Source organism: Urocitellus parryii, chromosome 6, assembly GCF_045843805.1.
Source record: "Urocitellus parryii isolate mUroPar1 chromosome 6, mUroPar1.hap1, whole genome shotgun sequence".
Classification (NCBI taxonomy): Eukaryota; Metazoa; Chordata; class Mammalia; order Rodentia; family Sciuridae; genus Urocitellus; species Urocitellus parryii.
Window position 1 is genome coordinate 88090033 of NC_135536.1, and position 19342 is coordinate 88109374.

The window sequence follows — 19342 nt, forward strand, 5'->3', positions numbered from 1 at the left end:
GTTTTAATATAGTATGAAACACTATACTTTTATATATATATAAACCCTTAATTTAATTAGCTAGTACAAACATTAAATAATAAGTCTTAGATTTTTTTTCATTAATTTAGTCTTTCTTGTTGTGGTAGGAATACAAGTTGAGTATGTGTTGTCCAAAATGCTTGGAGCCATAAGTATTTCAGATTTGGGGATATTTGCATAAGAGATTGCTGGTTGAGTATCCGCAATCTGAAAATCTGAAATGCTCCAAAATTTAATTTGGCACAAATGAAAAGATGCTTATTTACTTATAAGACACATACAAATGAAGACTGTATTGAAATATTTCTTTTTTTCAAATTAGTTAAGGATGTAGGTTAAAAAAAAACTCATTGCTAGTGAGAGTATAAATTATAAAGGCAATTTGTTAATATCAATCAAAATTTTAAGTGCACATGCCATTGTTTCGGTAATTTCGTGTCTGGAAATTTATGTCATCAATATAGTTATAAATATTTAAAATGAGGAATAAATAGGGTTATATACTGCAGCATTTATTGTAACAACAAAAGATGAGAAAGATCCTAAAGATCCATCAGTAAGGAATGTTTAAATAAACTGCACATTTTCCATATAATTGATTAATGTGGCCAAGCATGGTGGCGCAAGTAATTCCAGCAGCTGGTGTAATTCCAGCAGCTCTGAAGCTAAGACAAGAAGACTACAGTTCAAGGCCAGCCTCAGCAACTTAGGGAGACCCTGTCTCAAAATAACATAAAAGGGCTGGAGACGTGTTCAGTGATAGAGGGCCTCTAGGTTCAATTCCAAACATACACCCGCCTCCCACAAACTGATTATTGTGCAGGTAAAGAAAAGAAGATTGTATAGTAAATAGAAAAATATCCAAGTCCTATTATTCAAGAGAGAAAACAACATACAAAACAGTACATAGTATATCACCACTTGTATAAAAGAGGGATGGAGAAAAGCTTGTATGTGTATATATTAATTCATGTGTATACATATATACAATGAACATGTATTATTTACACATTCATAAAATATCTCTGGAAGAGGCTCCTAAGATTGTTTGCCTAGAGAGAAGAAAACCTTGTTAGAGAATTCATACTGGTTTTATAATTTATTAACTTTTAAATAAATTGTTAAAGAAATGGAAGTAATAATATTCACAGTTTCAAAAGGTACAAAAGAGCAAAAAGTGAAAAGTTAAAATTTATTCTTATCTTTTGCTGATCTACTCCCCACAGATAACTACTGTTATTATTTTGTGTGTCCTTGGAGAAATTTTCTATATTATTTCAAAGTACATGTTTATTTTTAGCTTTTTAAAAGACAAAAATGGAACCACGTAATAGTTTGTTATTTCCATTTTGTTGCATAAAAATCTAAAAGTTTTCTAAGTCTCGCCAGGGCAGCGTGCAATTCATTTTGGGAATGGAAGGAATTTCTCCTGCATCAGGAATAAAAATTTGTGATGCAAATTTGAAAAAAGAAAGACAAACTCAGTGTATTGTAATCCATTGTGTGTCTGAACCAACATTTAGTCAGCTTCATATTGGCAAACTCTTGGGTTGTTTCCTTTTATTAATTCATTTTTAAGGCTAAAGTTTTAGAAAATGAATTGCTTTACAGATCATTCTATATTTTTAAATAAGCAAGCAGTATGTATTAAGCATATTTTAATAGTATTCTTGATTCAACAAACCATTAAGACCATTTACCAAACCATTAAGTCCTTTAATTATCTTGTAATTTTTTTCAGCCACTATTAGATAAGTCATTTTTTAAAGGATCTATAATTTTCTGCTAGTTACCCTATGAAAACCCTTCACCTTGCCTAATCTTTTAACTGTTTGGATTCTTGGTAATTGTTTGGGGAATAGATTACAAAAATGCCTTTTGATTTTTAGGAATAAGAATTCAGAAGATAATTATTGTGAGATTGCTGGTGAGTATGACTAGAATACTTTTCTTGTAATTTACCTTTCTCTTAATCCAAATTTCTTGGTAAGTAATATCTACAAGAAACATGGAAAAAATATAAGGAGAACTTTGTTCTTTTCACAGATTTTTTAATTTAAAATTTCATAAATATGCTATGATTTCTCTCAAACATGCTATTCCTCCTGTTTTTCCTTTCCTGAACTCCTGCTCACTCAGCCATTCACTGAAGTTAGGAATCATTCTGAACTCTTCCTTCATTTCCCATATTCAGTAGAGTCCCTACTTTGTAAGTTCTGCCTCCTAAGTATCTTGCCAATCTGGCACTTTTCTCTTATTTTTCTTTAATTTAAGTCTTTGTTATTTTCTATAACATTATATTTAACTATTATATTTAATATTATATTTAACCACCTTCCTGCCCTGCAGGGGGGTGGCCCCATTCCCATGACATGGCATTGAACCCAGGAGCATTTTACCTCTGAGCTACATCCCCCCCCCAGCCCCCCCCTTTTTTTTTTAGTTGTAGATGGACACAATACCTTTATTTTGTTTATTTAGTTTTTTTATGTGGTGCTGGGGATCAAACCCAATGCCTCATGCATGCTAGCTGCATGCAAGTGCTCTATCACTGAGCCACAACCCCAGCCCTCTCTAGCCCTTTATAAAATTTATTTGAGATAGGGTCTTGCTAAATTGCCCAGGCTGACCTTGAACTTTTGATCCTCTTGCTTCAGCCTCCCACATAGCTGTAATTATAGGCATGTGTAATTATAGGCTTCTCCAGATTTCTAAATATTATTAAGTTAACTTACAGCTTAAAACGGTTCAGTGATAACTTTTTTACTTACAAGATAAAACCCATATCCTTAGCCTTGACTTAGAAAGTCCTTTTTTGTTTGTTTGTGGTGTTGGGAATTGAACCCAGAGCCTTGAAACAAGCACTCTACCAACTGAGCTATATCCCCAGCCCTTAAAAAGTCCTTTATAATTTGTCTTGTCTTCTTTTCCAACCTTATGTCCTCCCTTTGTAGGTAACTTGTGCTCTAGCCCATTGATGGATTATTTGCAGTTCCTTATATGGACTTTTTTTCCGTCCCCTATGCACTTAAAAAATGCTGTTTCCTCTATCCAAGTGCTATTCCTACTCTGATTTACCTATCAGTCTTCTTAATTTTTCACTTAGCTTTTCACGTAGCTTAACCTCAGTGATATTCAAAGTAGCCAGTCTACAAATTGTCTACAACAGAAAAGGAATTTGTACCACAATGTAAATTATATGTGGTATTAAGTCACTGTTTAGTTCAGCTAAACATTTTTTTCTTAGTAAGGCTTTTTTTGTACCAGGGATTGACCCAGGGTTGCTTAACCACTGAGCCACATCCCCAGTCCTTGTTATTTTTTTATTTTGAGATAAGGTCTCCCTAAGTTGTTTAGGGCTTCACTAGTTGCTGAGATTGGCTTTGAACATGGGATCCTCCTGCCTCAACCTCCTGAACCCTGGGTTTACAGGCATGGGCCACTGTGTCTAGCTGTAGGACCTTCTTGATGAAGGAATTCTAATATGGCTTGCATTTGCTGTAAGCTCCTTATCTCATCATGAATTGGTAATAAGCAGTTCATAGACTGGCACTATATTTCCAATAGTATTGGCTCAAATCAAGCCTTTTTTAACAAAATCATGGCGTGAGCCACTAAGTTCTCTGCTTTTATTTTTCAGTCCTTTTTAGAATTTATCACATTGTATTTTAGGTATTTATCGTGGATTTTCAAATATTAAACTACTAGCTCTTTGGGCTGGGATTGTAGCTCAGTGGTAGAGCACTTACCTAGCATGTGTGAGGCACTGGGTTCAATTCTCAACACTACATATAAATAAATAAAAAATATAAAGGTCCATCAATAACTAAAAACATACTTAGAAAAAAAAAAACTACTAGCTCTTCAAGTATAGACATATTTTCTTGTTCTCCTTTGTGCCTTACAGATAATTGAGAGCTTTTTTGCACATGGTAGGTCTAAATCAATAATTGTTGAATAAATGAATGGAGTCCTGATAGAAATAAGGCTTTTACTAAAAGGCCTATAATTACTCCGTCATATGCACTAAAGGTTTCCATAAACATACATGATGTATAAATGTATTTTTTAGTGTAGTATAACATCTTCTCCAGTATTTATATCCAGAGTCCAGTTTGATACCTAAATCTTTATATTTCAGTTCTAAATGTCTTGAGTCTAATTTTTCTTTCCCATTTTCACTTTTACCCTAACTTAAACACTTACTTGTTATATCTGAATTATTTGCAGTAGTTTTCTCAGTGATTAATTTTCTCTTGACTCTTCCTTATTTTTTTTGTTACTTTTCTAAAATGTATATTTTATAAAATGTGTTATTTTATAATAAATTTCTTTTATCAAAGGGATATCTGTCATGAGAACATTTCAATGCCTTAACATTGAATAAAAGACCCTTCAAATCTTACCCTTTCTCGGTAATCTGTTTCTTTTAACAGAGAAGTAAAAAAGTAATAGTTTTAAGTTTTCCACCTTTTAGTAAAGTCATCACCACATTCTAAAAACATTTTGTTCAAAGAATACAATAATTCTGTATTTGTCAAAAAAGAAAACAATTAGGAGCCACAAGTGTAACTCAATAGTAGAGCACTTGCCTAGCATATATGAAATCTTCAGTTTATAGCACTGCCATAAAAAAAAGACAAAAGTTATAATGAAATTTAATTTATAAGTCTTTATGAAGAGCTTATAATTGATAAATACTTGTCACTAATGAAGGAGCTAAGAAAAGGAAAATATGTCTGCTGTTAATAATATATTTTTTCTGACTATAATGTTTTCTTTTTTCTCAATAGGAATGAACACCTTGCTTTGTGCTCCCATTCAGATCCAGATGCAACAAAGAGAGGTAGGAATTCATCCAAGTAATGTCATATTTTAATCTCCATAGTTAAAACATACACACAAACAAATAATGGTAATGGAATGATTGAGGGATGACTTAACAAGATGAAAACATAGACTGGGAAAACTTCCCATCTTGGCATTAATAAAAATAGTTAAATCATTGCCTTTTTTTTTTTTTTTTTTTTGATACTAGGGATTGAACCCAGGGGCACTGAGCCACATCCCCAGCCCTTTATTATTTTGAAACAGGGTCTCACTGAGTTGCTTATGTCCTCGTTAAGTTGATGAGGCTAGCTTTAAACTGTCTCAGAGCTGCTGGGATTACAGGCATGAGCCAATTTTCAGTCATTTTAAAGGTTGTGTAATTAACCTTAAAAAAAAATTGGGGGGGTAGGGTACTAGGTATTTCATCCAGGTACTAGGTAGTTAACCACCCAATGTCACTTTCCCACTATGCTACATCCCCATTCCCCTTTTTTTAAATTTTTTGTTTTGAGACAATCTTGCTAAGTTATTTAGGGCCTTGCTAAGTTGCTGAGGCTGGCCTCAAACTTGAAATCCTCCTCCCTCAGCCTCCTGAGTCACCAGGATTATATGTGTGTGTCACTTTGCCCAGCTAACTTTGAATTTTTAATTTTCTGAAACACTAAAATGTAAATTATTCCAATTTTAGAAAAAAATTTAATAGCAAATGTTGTGCAACATACCACACCATTGATAAGTACACCAGTGTCATGAAACCATCACTGAGAATTGTTTATATAGAACATGTTATAAATTACTTTTATAAAATTTTATTTTGGTTTGGTCTTATTTTTTTATTTTTTTATAGTTTCCATTTACAGAACACAACCATGAAAGGAAACATGCAGGTGACCAGACAGTCATCTTTTCAGATGAAAACCAGATGGACCTTACAGCAAGTCATACTGTGATGATTTCCAAAGGCCTTTTAGATCGTACCAAAAGTGAAAAGTCCACCAAGATAGAAACCAGATCCTTTCTGACAAACTTAAAGCACAATGCTGAGGATTCAAGAATAAAAAATGAAAAATTATCAATGGATCAAAACACTTCTTCAGAAAAAAAAAAAAATTCCAGTGATTTTATAAAAAGATTGAAAAGAGGAAAATATAGTGCTTGTCCTTCTACAGGGCCTGATAAAGAAAATTCTGAGATACTTATTTATTCCAAAGAATCAAATACTGCCTCTTCTACACATCAAATGCAAGTCGCTTTTAATGTTGATGAAAATAGTAATAATATGACTAGAATATTCCAAGAACAAGATGAGGGTATGAATTTTACCCAGTGTCATACAGCGAATATTGAGACTCTGGTTCCCACCACTGGTGAGGCCAACTTAAGGGAATTTGAAGGTGATATTACAATTTATCATGATGACTGTATGGACTTGACAGTTAATCGCACTGTACAGATTTTACCCTCAGCAGATAATTTGTCTGAAAAAGAAAATCAAACTCAGAATGTCAAGCTGGATGTTAAAACAGTTTGTGAAACTAAAGTTCCAGGAAAGGAAACATTCTTTCAAAATAAAATTAATGCTAGTGTTCAAGACTCTTCCTTAAACCCTCAAGACAAAATACATATTACCAGAAGTCATATCATAGTGTCAGAAACTCAAACAGTCACACAGACTTCTAATCAAGATACCAGAACATTGACAGCGACTCCGGATATTCAAGGTTATAAGACAGTTTTTTATTCTAGTTGTAATGATGCCATGGAACTAACCAAGTGTCTGTCAAGTTTGAGACAGGAGGAAAATTTGCTGAAGCTTGATGGTAATTCTAAAATGTGTCCCAGTCCAAATGGTATCCCTTTTCTCATAGAGAAAACTATTTATTCAGGAGAAGATAGCATGGACATTACCAAGAGTCACACAGTTGCAATAGATAATCAGATTTTTAAACAAGAGGAGTTAGATGTTCAGGTAGCAGCTGCATCAATATCTGAGAAAAAATTGATGCTCCAAAATCCTATAATTGTGTCAGAAGATGAGGAAATGAATTTAAGTTGTAGCTCAGTTGCTCATATATTTAAGGAAAGATTACAACAGAGCTCAAAAGAGCCTGTATCTATTTCATTAACTGACAAAAAGACTGAACTTTTAGCAGGTAAAGTTGTGGATTTGACTGAAAGTCACACAAGTAATTTAGGAAGTCATGCTCCTCTTGCATCTTATACTCTAATAACAAACAATACTAGTAAATCTCATTCTCAAAGTAAAAGCCCTTTGGATGAATGGGAAAAAAAGATAAAAAATATTACACCATCCCCACAACCAAACATATCTAAAAACATCGTAACTGACATCCAGAGCAAAGAAAAACATCGAAGTGTGAACTTTTTGCCCCGTCTTAATAAAGATCCTCTTCCATCAACTGATTATAATCAGAACACAGCAATAAACCATAATATAGTCTACTCTGGTGCAGTTCTTGATAAACAAGTACTACTAGGAAATAACAGACATACAGTTTTAAGTGAGCAATCTTTGTTTTCTACCTCAAAGCCATTATTTGCAATAGAAGAACAATCTAACAAGAGGAATGTATTAGATGACAAAGCCGTACAAAAACCTGGATTTCTGATGGAAAAGCAAAATGTCAATATTCATGAAAGGAAAAGTTTTGGTGGGCTAAAAATTGATAAGACTATTGTATTTTCAGAGGGTGACGAGAATGATATGGATATCACCAAGAGTTACACAGTAGAATTAAACCATAGACCTTTATTAGACAAAAATGACTCCCATTTGGCAGGAACTTCTAAAACTATTTTGTATGCTTGTGGCCAGGATGACATGGAAATCACTGCAAGTCACACAACTGTCTTAGGATGTAAAACTCACTTAGCAAGTGAAAAAACTAGTGGGCCAGTGGATAAAACTGTAATGTTTGTAGATAATCATGATGAACTAGAAATGACAAAATCTCACACTGTTTTCATTGACTACCAAGCACAGGAGAGAACTGGACTTCCAGACACATCTACCTTTGAATTAGCTAAAAGGAAAAGCCTACAAAAATCAGAAGTGGCATCTTCTAGTGAAGAAGACAAGGTTTTCTTTTTGGAAAACAATGAAAGTGATAATCCAACAGCAAAAGGCAGTCAGCTAACAGGACTGAAGAAATTGTCTAATGTTGGTCCTATAGAGAAAGGTGTAGCAGTTAAAGCTGATGATAGCATGGAAGTATCTAAATTAACCACTCGGGAAAATATCAACAATGTGGAAAAGGCTGGATTTGTGAATGAATATTTATCAGGTAAAAGTCAGAGAAGAAAAAGCCTTATGCTCAAAAATGACAAGACCATTGCATTTTCAGAAAATGGTAAAAATGAGGGGAATATTACCCAGAGTTGCATGGTGGAAAAGAGTAATAAAAGTGCTCTGGAAGACAAAGAAGACTTTAATTTGGTGCCTTTGACAGGAACATCTAAAACTATTTTGTATTCATGTGGGCATGATGACATGGAGATCACTGCAAGTCACCCAACGGTCTCAGATTGTAAAACTGTCTTACCTGATGAAATTACTAGGCCTGTGGACAAAACTGTAATGTTTGTAGATAATTATAATGACCTAGAAGTCACCAGGTCCCATACTGTTTTCATTGATTGTCAGGCCACAGAGAAAATGCTTCAAGAGTACCCTAAATTTGGAATTCCTAAGGATGATAATTATGTTCAAGAAACCACTAATAAACAAGTGTTAGCTATAGAAAACAAAATTGTTCTTCACCCTAAGCAAAAAAAACATCATACGATACCCCTTAATCCTACTAATACATTTTCTGGGAATCATAGTGAAATGGAAATCAAATTCTGTAAAGCAGCTATGGATGAGGAGGTTATAGAGAACGCTGTAGATCAGGCCTGTACATTGGAAAAGGCCGAAATTGAAAGCTGTCACTTAAATAGTACAGACAGAAGAAATGTGGATTTTATAAGTAGTCCTATAGCTGCTGTTTATGGGTCCCTCGATAAGTCTGCCTGTTTACCTAATGATATTTCCTCTAATATTACATTCTTACTCAATAAAGAGAAAGCCAACAATTGCCCAGTGCAAAATGATCTTGCTTATGCAGATGATTTAGCCAGTAAATATTACTTGGACTCTAAGGGACTGCCTTTCTCTGCTTCTTTGCTAGAGAAGAAAGAAACTATTTGGACTGATTCCAGAGGACAGTTAACCTGTTCCATGACCCTGCTCAAAGATGAAGATCTGATCAAGAAGCCTCAAAATCTATCAGCTAATCAAACTTTAGTATATAGTCAAAATCTGGGGGAAATAACTAAACTTAATTCAAAGCGTGTATCTTTTAAGCTTCCAAAGGATCAAATAGAGGCCTTTGTTGATGATATCTGTGATGCTTCTCAGCCTCATCTCTCAACCCAACAACTTCCATTAACTCAAAACAGACAGAATGTTATTTGTAAATCTGAAGCAATACTGTCTAAAAGTGGAAATAAGAGCTTAAATTTTATTATAGAAAATTCTTCACCCACATATGAAAATGGGTCTAAAATACTCAATAATGAGAAACAGTTTGCTATAGCCTGTAAAAAAGAAATACAAGAAAATAATCAAACAGCAAAATGTAATACAGCTGTAGATTTTCACAGTAACTCAAACTCAGCTACACAAATCATTCAGACTCATACCAATGCTAGAAATGCATCAGATCATATAATTACTTCTAATGTTCCATGTATTAGTAGTATCAAACCAAATATGAATAATTTAAATGGAAAAACTGAAGAGTTTTTAGATTCTCAAACTGTTCCTACACTACCTCCTCAAGAATTATTACTTAAATTAGGAGGCAAGGCACATGATAATGTGAGTGTAGTGCAACCTACAGAAATACATAATATTAACATTGTCTCCACCAATGCTAAAGATAATTGGGATGAAGAAAATAAAAATTTTCAAAATGGAGCTGACACTACCTCTGTACCATTGAAGACAGTTGTTAAAGATAAAATGAGGAGGTGTTCTTTGGGAATCTTTTTGCCTAGATTGCCAAATAAGAGAAATTGTAGTGTCACTGGTATTGATGACCTGGAGCAGATTCCAGCAGACACAACTGATATAAATCACTTAGAAATTCAGCAAGTCTCCAGAAAAGATTCAGACATTGGGTCTGTTGCAGCTAACCTGAACTTAAGTCCATCTGAATATATAAATGAGGAAAATCTCCCTATATGTCCTGGTGAGATTAATTCCTCAGACACTATTAGCATAGAAATTGAGGAAAAGTCTTTGATTGAGACATACCAAAAGGAGATTTTACCATCTGAAAATAAAATGGAAGAAACCTGCAATAATCAAAAAAGAACCTGGGTGCAAGAAGATAATGATGTGCAGAAGGAGAAAAAAATCATAAAATATGATATTGAGCTTAGTGATACTAAAGATCAGGAGGTAAGCTCTGTCTTGAACTGAGGAATGTCAGTAAGACTTGGATTTCTTTTTTTAAGCTTGTGGGTATTCTTGAGTTTTAATTTTAGTCTTAAAATGTATTTAGTTATAGGTCTGGAAAAATGTTCTTATATAAAATCTTCAAGATTAACTGTCAGCTAGACTTTAACATAATTTATAGTGACAAATAGCACAAAAAATGAAAGTAGTAAAATGAACCAGTGTTAAAACTGTATAATTAAGAATTTTGTTACGGCTGGTAATTTATCAGTGTTGTTTTGTATGTGAGAATCTCTTAGGAGCATAAATAAAATTTGAAAAGTCTTCAGTGTTATAAATATTTGGGGAGTAAAAAGCATTTCTATTTAAACTGTGAAAAGAAAAGGGTGACTGAATTTTCTTGGATAATGAAGATATGTAGAAGCTGAGAGTCCATTTCTTTAATGGGTAGGAGAATGCCCAGGTCAAACTTTTAAGTTGAGAAATATTGATTTGGATAATTAGAGGGAACAAAACCTATCACTCAAATCTAGTTTTATAGGTGGGGAAAAGATTTAAAAGCTTAAATTATTGGGCTGGGGTTGTAGCTCAGTGGTTCGATCTTCAGCACCACATTTAAAAAATAAATAAAAATAAAGATATTGTGTCCATCTACAACTAATAAAAGTTTACATGCTAATATTTAGGTAAGGAATATATTGTCTTCAAAAAACATATAAGTAAGTAGGTATAGATGATACTGTGAAGTCAAATGATGAAAAAGCAGGACCAAATAATTTATTTGATGTTAGTCAAGGGTAGGTCTTATTAGATGAGAAGGAAAGTACTAAGTTTTCTGTATTCTAGCTAATGCCATATGCATAGTCAATATTCCAGTCTGGTATTCTGCAATGATATAGCCAGGCTATTTGTGGCTAGTAGTTGAATAATTGGATAGGTTGACATTTAGTAGCTTTTAGGCTCTGGCTATAACATCTAAGAAACAGTTTATGAAATATGATGCATGAAGTTATTTACATGTATTTTTAAATTAGTTTTAACTAAAGAACTAGATTGCCTGATATTCTAATTATTTTTTGAGATATTTCATATGAATTATAGGTAATTTTATGTCGGTAATATAGGTAAATTTTAAGTACTGTTTTAGTGTTCATCACTTAATCATTATAAGTATAATGTCATAACTATTCTGATGATGTTTCTTAATTCATAATTTCAGATTTTTGATCATCGTAATGAAGGGGATATAGATAAAAATGTTAACAGTGTATTGATAAAAAGCCTGAGTAGAACCCCATCTAGTTGCAGCAGCTCTCTGGATTCAATCAAAGCTGATGGGACCTCCCTGGATTTCAGTAGTAAGATCTTTATGAAAGCTAAATTAATAACAGTCAAATACATCCTGGACTAATTATAAATCTATTTCATTTAGGAAATATTTGAATGTTGCATGTCTTTTCAGCATTATAAAGTTTATAAAGTGTAAAAGTAAAATAGTATTTAGTTTACTTTTAATTCTTAGTTATTTTAGTGAATCAAGAATTGCTATGCTATAGAGGAATAGAGTTTTCCTTCAGAGGCTTATAACTATTGGGGAAACAGTGAATGAAGCCTTAAAAACTACAACACATTTGCCATGCTTAATGACTGCCTTCTCAGAAACATCACAATGGATGGCTTCAAGATCATGAAAACAAATCTGAAAGATAACAAAAATAAGTTCACAATTTAGATTTGACCTGTTTATCACATGAAGCTGCTTTACTTCTAGCATACCGCAGTAATCAAATGGAATCACGGTTTCTCCGAGACACTATTTGTGAAGAGAGCTTGAGAGAGGTATGTTAAAAATATTTCTCATTTGTAATGTACTGATTTTCTTGTCTTTTTAAAAAAATTCTAAGATTTCAAATGTACGGAAGACTTGTTTTCTTTGTTCTGGTCTCAACATGGCAGTTAATTACATGCAATATTTTTAGTCTACTTTTTGCTGCTATAATTGAATACTACAGGCTGGATAGTTTATTTTTCATTTTATTATATTTTTTTTGTGCTCAGGCATACTCCCACTGAGCTACATCCCCAACCCAAGACTGGGTAATTTATAAAGAGGTTTGTTTAGCTCATGGTTCTGTAAGCCTGGAAAAGCATGACCCTGGTATCAGCTCAGCATCTAGTGAAGAAGGCCTTCTTGCTAGTGGGGACTCTGAAGAGTCCTAAGGTAGTTCAGGACATTACATGGCGAGACAGCAAGCTCACTAATGTGTTCCTCTTTTCCTCTCATTAAGCTACTAATGCACTCATGGAGGCCACAGCCTCATGACTTTATCTAATCCTTATTACTTCTCAACTGCTTCATTTCGAAATATCATTAGCATATAACTTAGAGAATTAAGTTTCACTGTCAGTTTTGGAGGGGAAAAACACGCAGACAATAGCAAGTAGAAACGAAGATTTAATACATATGTTTTGGTTTCTGTAAATTCTATTCTTATTCTTTCAGGTTATTCAATAAGAATCTTAGATAATCGCAGATATCTGCTTGTGGATAGCCTGCTAATATGGATAATTTCATGAATATTTTCAAAGTAGAATCAAATGAGGTGATCTTGCAATTTTTTTTCTTTTCTCAGAAACTCAAAGATGGAAGAATAACAATAAGGGAGTTTTTTATACTTCTTCAGGTCCACATCTTAATACAAAAACCCCGGCAGAGCAATCTCCCAGCCAAAGTAAGTACAATTTCCTGGCAAAATAATTGTATCCGTAAAAAAAAAAAAATATATATATATATATATATATATATATATATATATAAAAAATATTTTTTTTCTTTTTTTACTAAACTGCATAAGAAAAAAAAGGAAGCATTAATTTTATTCTGTTTTAAAGAAAGTTTTTCTAAATAAAGTGTGGAGGTGCATGCCTGTAATCCCAGTGGCTTGGGAGGCTGAGACAGGAGGATCACGAGTTCAAAGCCAGCCTCAGCAATGGTGAGGGGCTAAGCAACTCAGTAAAACCCTGTCTCTAAATAAAATATAAAATAGGGCTGGGGATGTGGCTCCAAGTCTGGCAAACATTTACAAAATCAGTGTATCCTTAGCCACAAAGAAATCTAACAAATTAAAAACAATGGAGATTTTATAGACCACAGTGTTGGATCTTAATCCATTAAAATTAGATTAAAAGGACTAAAATATTCTCAGCTTCCTAGAAGTTAAGAAACACATTACTGGTGCACACTTGTAATCCCAGTGACTAACTGAGGCAAAAGGATGGCAAGTTCAAAGTCAGCCTCAGCATCTTAGTGAGACCCTATCTCAAAATGAAAAATAGAAAGGGCTCATAAAGTATTCCTGGGTTCAATCCCCAATACCAAAAAAAAAAAAAAGTGGGGAGGGCGGGGGAAGAAAGGAAAGAAACACACTTAGATTAGGGGTGTATCCCAGTGGTAGAGTACTTACATGGCATACACAAGGCCCTGAGTTTGATCCCTAGCACTGCAAATAATGAAACACTCTTTGATCAAAGAAGAAATAAAAACTGTTTAGAAAGCAAATAACAGAGAATATCTAATGCCGAATCTATTGGACATAAAGCATAACTTAGCAGGAAATTAAAAACTTGGCTGTTATAGAAAAGAATCTAAAAATAAAGATTTTTTGTTGTTTGGGGGTTTTTGGTGGGGGGTACTAGAGATTGACCACTTTACCACTTAGGTACATCCTAAGCCCTTTTTATTTATTTATTTATTTTTCCAAAGGATATAGACATAAAATGTTGTTATCTTTCCATAAAGATTTCGGGGGCTGGGGTTGTGGCTCAGTGGTGGAGTGCTCGCCTGGCATGTACGGGGCGCTGGGTTCTATCCTCAGCACCACATAAATGTAAAATAAAGATATTGTGTCTACCTAAAACTTAAAAATAAATAAGTAAAGATGGCATTTCGCATTACCAGCAATATATAAGGCCATTTCCCCATAGCATCACTAATAGATCATCAAGCTTTTGAATTTTTACCAATCTGATAAATAAGAAATGGTGTCTCAACAACTTTAATTTGCATTCTACTTACTACAAGTGAATTTAAACATCTTTTAGGGACCAATTTTTTTTTGATTTTTGATTGTCTCTGGTGGGTATTTCTGCTCCCCGTGCAATTTTTTTTTAATTCTAATTAGTTATACATGATAGTAGAATGAATTTTGACACATCATATATAAATGGAGAATATAACTTCTCATTTGTCTGGTTGTACATGATTTAGAGTTATACAGGTCATGTAATCATGTATGCACATAGGGTAATAATATCTGATTCATTCTACTATCATTCCTACCCCTATGCCCTGCCTCCCTTCACTTCCCTCTGTCTAGTCCAAAATACCTCTATTCCTTCCAACCCCCCACACATATCTTATTGTGAATTAGCACCTGCATATCAGAAAAAACATTTGGCCTTTGGTTCTTTGAGACTGGCTTATTTCATTTAGCTTAATATTCTCCAGTTCCATCCATTTACCAACAAAAGCCATAATTTCATTCTTCTTTAAGGCTGAGTAATATTCCTTTATATATACTACAGTTTTCTTTATCCATTCATCTGTTGAAGGACACCTAGGTTGGTTCCATAGTTTAGCGATTGTGAATTGAGCTGCTATAAATATTAGGGTGGCTGCATCATTGCAGTATGCTGATTTTTAAGTCCTTTGAGTGTAAACTTTGAACACTGTCCAAGAACAATGGGAATCAAAAAGAGTAGAATGACTAGGTCAAATGGTTGTTCCATTCCAAGTTTTCTCAGAAATATCCACACTGCTTTCCATAATAGTTGCACCAGTTTGCAATCCTATCAGCAATATATGAGCATACCTTTTCCCCCACATCCTCACCAACATTTATTGTTGCTTGTGTTCTTAATGATTGCCATTCTGACTCGAGTGAGATGGAATCTCAGTGTAGTTTTGATTTGCATTTCTTTAATTGCTAGAGATGATGCAGCCCATTTTGTTTTTTTTAAGTAGCCGAAGTTCTTATTAAATTGCCTAGTTTGGCCTTGAACTTGTAATCCTCCTTGCCTCAGCCACCCAAGTCACTGGAATTACAGTTGTGCACCTCTGTGCCTGGAAAAAGAAATTTCTAATACTCAGTTTAAGAAATTAGAAAATGAACAAGCGGGGCAGTGGTGCAGGTTTATAATCCCAGCAGCTCAGGATGCTAAGGCAGGAGGATTTCGAGTTCAAAGCCAGTCTCAGCAAAAGCGAGGAGCTGAGCAACTCAGTGAGACCCTGTCTCTAAATAAAATACAAAATAGGGCTGGGGATGTGACTCAGGTTAAGTGCCCCTGAGTTACACCCCTAGTAAACACCCCCCCCCGCACACTCAAATAGGCATTCTGAAATTCAAATTATTTCTCACACATGGTTTTGTTATGGTGAGATCTCAATAAGTCACCAGGTTGATCTTTTTTTTTAGTTGTAGATGTACAGAATACCATTATTTTGGTTATTTATTTTTATGTGGTGCTGAAGATCGAACCCAGTTTTTCACACATGCAAAGCAAGCACTGAGCCACAACCGCAGCCCCCACCAAGTCCATCTTAAAGCAGGAGATGAAACATTTATTCACCAGCTGGTGGGCCAAGGGGCAGACTGTAAGTCTACACCCTTTGACCCCCTCAGGGGTTTGAGTACACCTAAGTGAAGCATTCAATACATTAATCATATGTGGCTATTGCTATGATTCAAGACCATAAACAAACATCATGAGATCTAAAATCATAAACAGAAGGGGAAGTGGGTCAAAAGGACCCTAGTTGATTACAAGTTAAAGAATGGTTACTAACATCTAGACAATCATTCTCTGACATGGAACACTGTCCAAGAACAATGGGAATCAAAAAGAGAACAATTTATATAAGAATTGCCATTTTGTATTGCCAAATATGGTGTGCTAAGCAACTGTTGATAGGTACAGAGGTGGGATGTTCACATGGAAGAAGCATTTTTTACATGACATGGAGTCTCAGGGTAAAATGGAATCTGTTTGGTCATTGCCCATATAGCCTGGCCCATAACAGTTTGATCCTCAGGATACCAGTTCTGAGGAAGTGATTTATTTATTTATTTTTTTCCAGTTTACTACAAACACATCGCCTACTCCAGAAGACCTGATATTAAGACAGTATGTTTATGGACCCAAGATACAGATTTATAGAGAGGATTGTGAAATTCTTCGCCAAAAGATAGAAGAGTAAGAAAGTTTTAATTTTTTTCTACGTGGGTTTTGTCTTTGTTTAACAAGCAAGTAGTATATGTGGCAAGGTTTTGATTAGAATAACAGTGGCATGGAAAAAAATTAATGGCATTAACACGGGTACAGAAGTTTGGCTTTGACCTAAAACACAATTCAGTCCTGGCCAGACGTGGTGGTGCATCCCTATAATCCAAGCAGCTTGGGAGGCTGAGACAGGAGATTTGCCAGTTCAAAGCCAACTTCAGCAACATCGAGGCACTAAGCAACTCAATGAGACCCTGTCTCTAAATAAAATAGAAAATAGGGCTGGGGACGTGGCTCAGTGGTTGAGTACCCCTGAGTTCAATCCTCGGTACCAAAAAATATATAAATAAATTCAGTCCTGGCTAAATTGCTAGCTGTGTAACCTTGGGCAAGTCATTTAACCTTCATTTCCACATCCATAAAGTAGGGATAATAATACCTACTTAGCAGGTCAAAATGAATATAAATGAACATTTATAGTATATATGAAATGCTTTCATACTATTTTTACCACAAAGTAAGTCCTCCATAGAAATAAACAGTAATAATTAGGTTATGATATCATGAATTCATTGCAATAGAAATCTTCAAAAGAAGATGTATATGTAGTGCCTAAAAATCAAGTTTGCCTTTGGGTTTCTAATTTTATCACAATGGTTCTTGATTTGTATATAGAATACAGTTAAATTACAGTGCTTTTTTTGTTTGTTTTTGGTTCTGGGGATTGAACCAAGGGGCACTTTGCCACTCAGCTACATTCTAGCCTTTTTTATTTTTCATTTGAAACAGGGTCTTCCTAAGTTGCTGAGGGTCTCACTGAGTTGCTGAGGTTAGCCTGAAACTTGCAATCCTCCGGCCTCAGCCTCCCAAGTCCCTGGCGTTATAGGTGTGCCCCACCATGCCTGGCATGCTTTGTTTTTTTACACTGATTCCTCAGGCAAATTAGAATTGGCAATTCAAAATAATGTATGTTTGGTATAATTATTAAGGACTATTCAATCAAATTTGACCTAAACTAACAAATAGAAAAGAAATAAAATAATCTTTAGGTATTATGTAGTTTTGTGCCAGGCGCAGTGGTGCATGCCTATAATTCCAGTGGCATAGGAGGCTGAGGCAGAGGCTTGCAAGTTCAAGGCCAGTCTCAGCAACTTAGTGAAGCCCTAAGCAACTCAGTGAGACCCTGTCTCTAAATAAATACAAATTTTAAAAAAGGGCTGGAGATAGTTCAATCCCTGGTACCAGAAAAAAAAAAAAAGAATTATGTAGTTTTAAAAGTAAAAATTTATGATACTATTCATTGATAGTACATCAAATTTGCCTGATTCTGCTTTGTTCATTCAACAAATACTTCTTGAGCACCTACTGTGTGCTAGGGACTATACTAAGTACTGGGGTTCATCACCGAATAAATTATTTTTTTTTTTAAAGAGAGAGTGAGAGAGGAGGGAGAGAGAGAGAGAGAGAGAGAGAATTTTCAATATTTTTTAGTTCTCGGCGGACACAACACCCTTGTTGGCATGTGGTGCCGAGGATCGAACCCGGGCCGCATGCATGCCAGGCGAGCGCGCTACCGCTTGAGCCACATCCCTAGCCCTCACCGAATAAATTATAAGAATTTCTTTCTTTCTTTTTTTTAATGTGGTGCCGGGGATTGAACCCAGGGCCTTGTGCATGCGAGGCAAGTGCTCTACCAACTGAGCTATATCCCCAGCCCCTCTTTTTTTTTTTTTTTTTTAACATTTATTTTTTAGTTGTAGGTGGACACAATACATTTATCTTACTTTTATGTGGTGCTAAGAATTGAACCCAGTGCCTCATGCATGCTAGACAAGCACTTTTCCTCTGAGCCACAATCTCAGCCCCAATGATAAGAATTTCTTAGATTCATGTTTAAAGAATGTAATAGGATATTGCACTCAGTTGGCAATAAATTTAGATATGCTTTGCTGTTTAATTTTGCACTTACATGCCTACATATGAAATCTTACTTCAATAGAAATTTATTTCCTTCACCTACCAACAAGAAACCAATATATATTGACATATAATATCTTTACTATTTTTATAAATGCTATTCTATAAAAGTAAGATATAACTTTGAGCTGAAGTAGGAACTTTTAGTGACTATAACTTCATAGTAATTATACTTTGACAAGCTTTAAGAATATAAGCAACATGTTTTCACTGGGGAACAAGTTGATACATTGAAATAAGAATTTTTGTGTGTGAAATTTTTCTGATTTATGCATTCTTGAACTGCTCTTCAAGTGTTGAATAATAATCAGACTGGCCCTTTTCTTGAGTGATTTCCCCCCTTTTTTATGTAGCAATAAACATAAAGATTTAAATTTAAGCATGATAGATCTGAGCTATTTCAATTAAAATGACTTCTGAATCCTGTGCTAATGAATTTTTCTGTCTTTCAGACTAAAGGTTTCTTCATTGACCCAAGATAAACTGTTGACTGATGTCAATAGGAACTTGTGGGAAAAAATGAGACACTCCTCTGATGAAGAGGTACTCTGGTCTCTAAGTGGGAATCAGTGCAGACACTTTAAACAATGATTATTATGAAATAATTGTTATTTGATAATTGGTGATGTAATATGCTACCAAGGTCTTGTTTAATTATATACAAGTAATTGTTTTTTTTTGTTTGTTTTTTTTTTTAAGAGAGAGAGAGGGAGAGAGAGAGGAGAGAGAGAGAATTTTAATATTTATTTTTTTATTTTATCGGTGGACACA

General features: G+C 34.5%; 1 protein-coding gene across 1 annotated transcript in view; it reads left to right on the plus strand.

Annotated features, from left to right (window-relative positions):
• Positions 1-19342, plus strand: part of Knl1 (kinetochore scaffold 1) — a 55549-nt gene that overhangs the window by 18484 nt on the left and 17723 nt on the right. Inside the window, exons 6-14 of the mRNA XM_026390249.2 lie at positions 1911-1948; positions 4815-4867; positions 5699-8605; positions 8639-10318; positions 11535-11673; positions 12087-12154; positions 12949-13047; positions 16452-16567; positions 19024-19114. Of these exons, the coding sequence (XP_026246034.2) occupies positions 1911-1948; positions 4815-4867; positions 5699-8605; positions 8639-10318; positions 11535-11673; positions 12087-12154; positions 12949-13047; positions 16452-16567; positions 19024-19114 (5191 nt within the window). The remainder of the gene's footprint in view (positions 1-1910; positions 1949-4814; positions 4868-5698; positions 8606-8638; positions 10319-11534; positions 11674-12086; positions 12155-12948; positions 13048-16451; positions 16568-19023; positions 19115-19342) is intronic.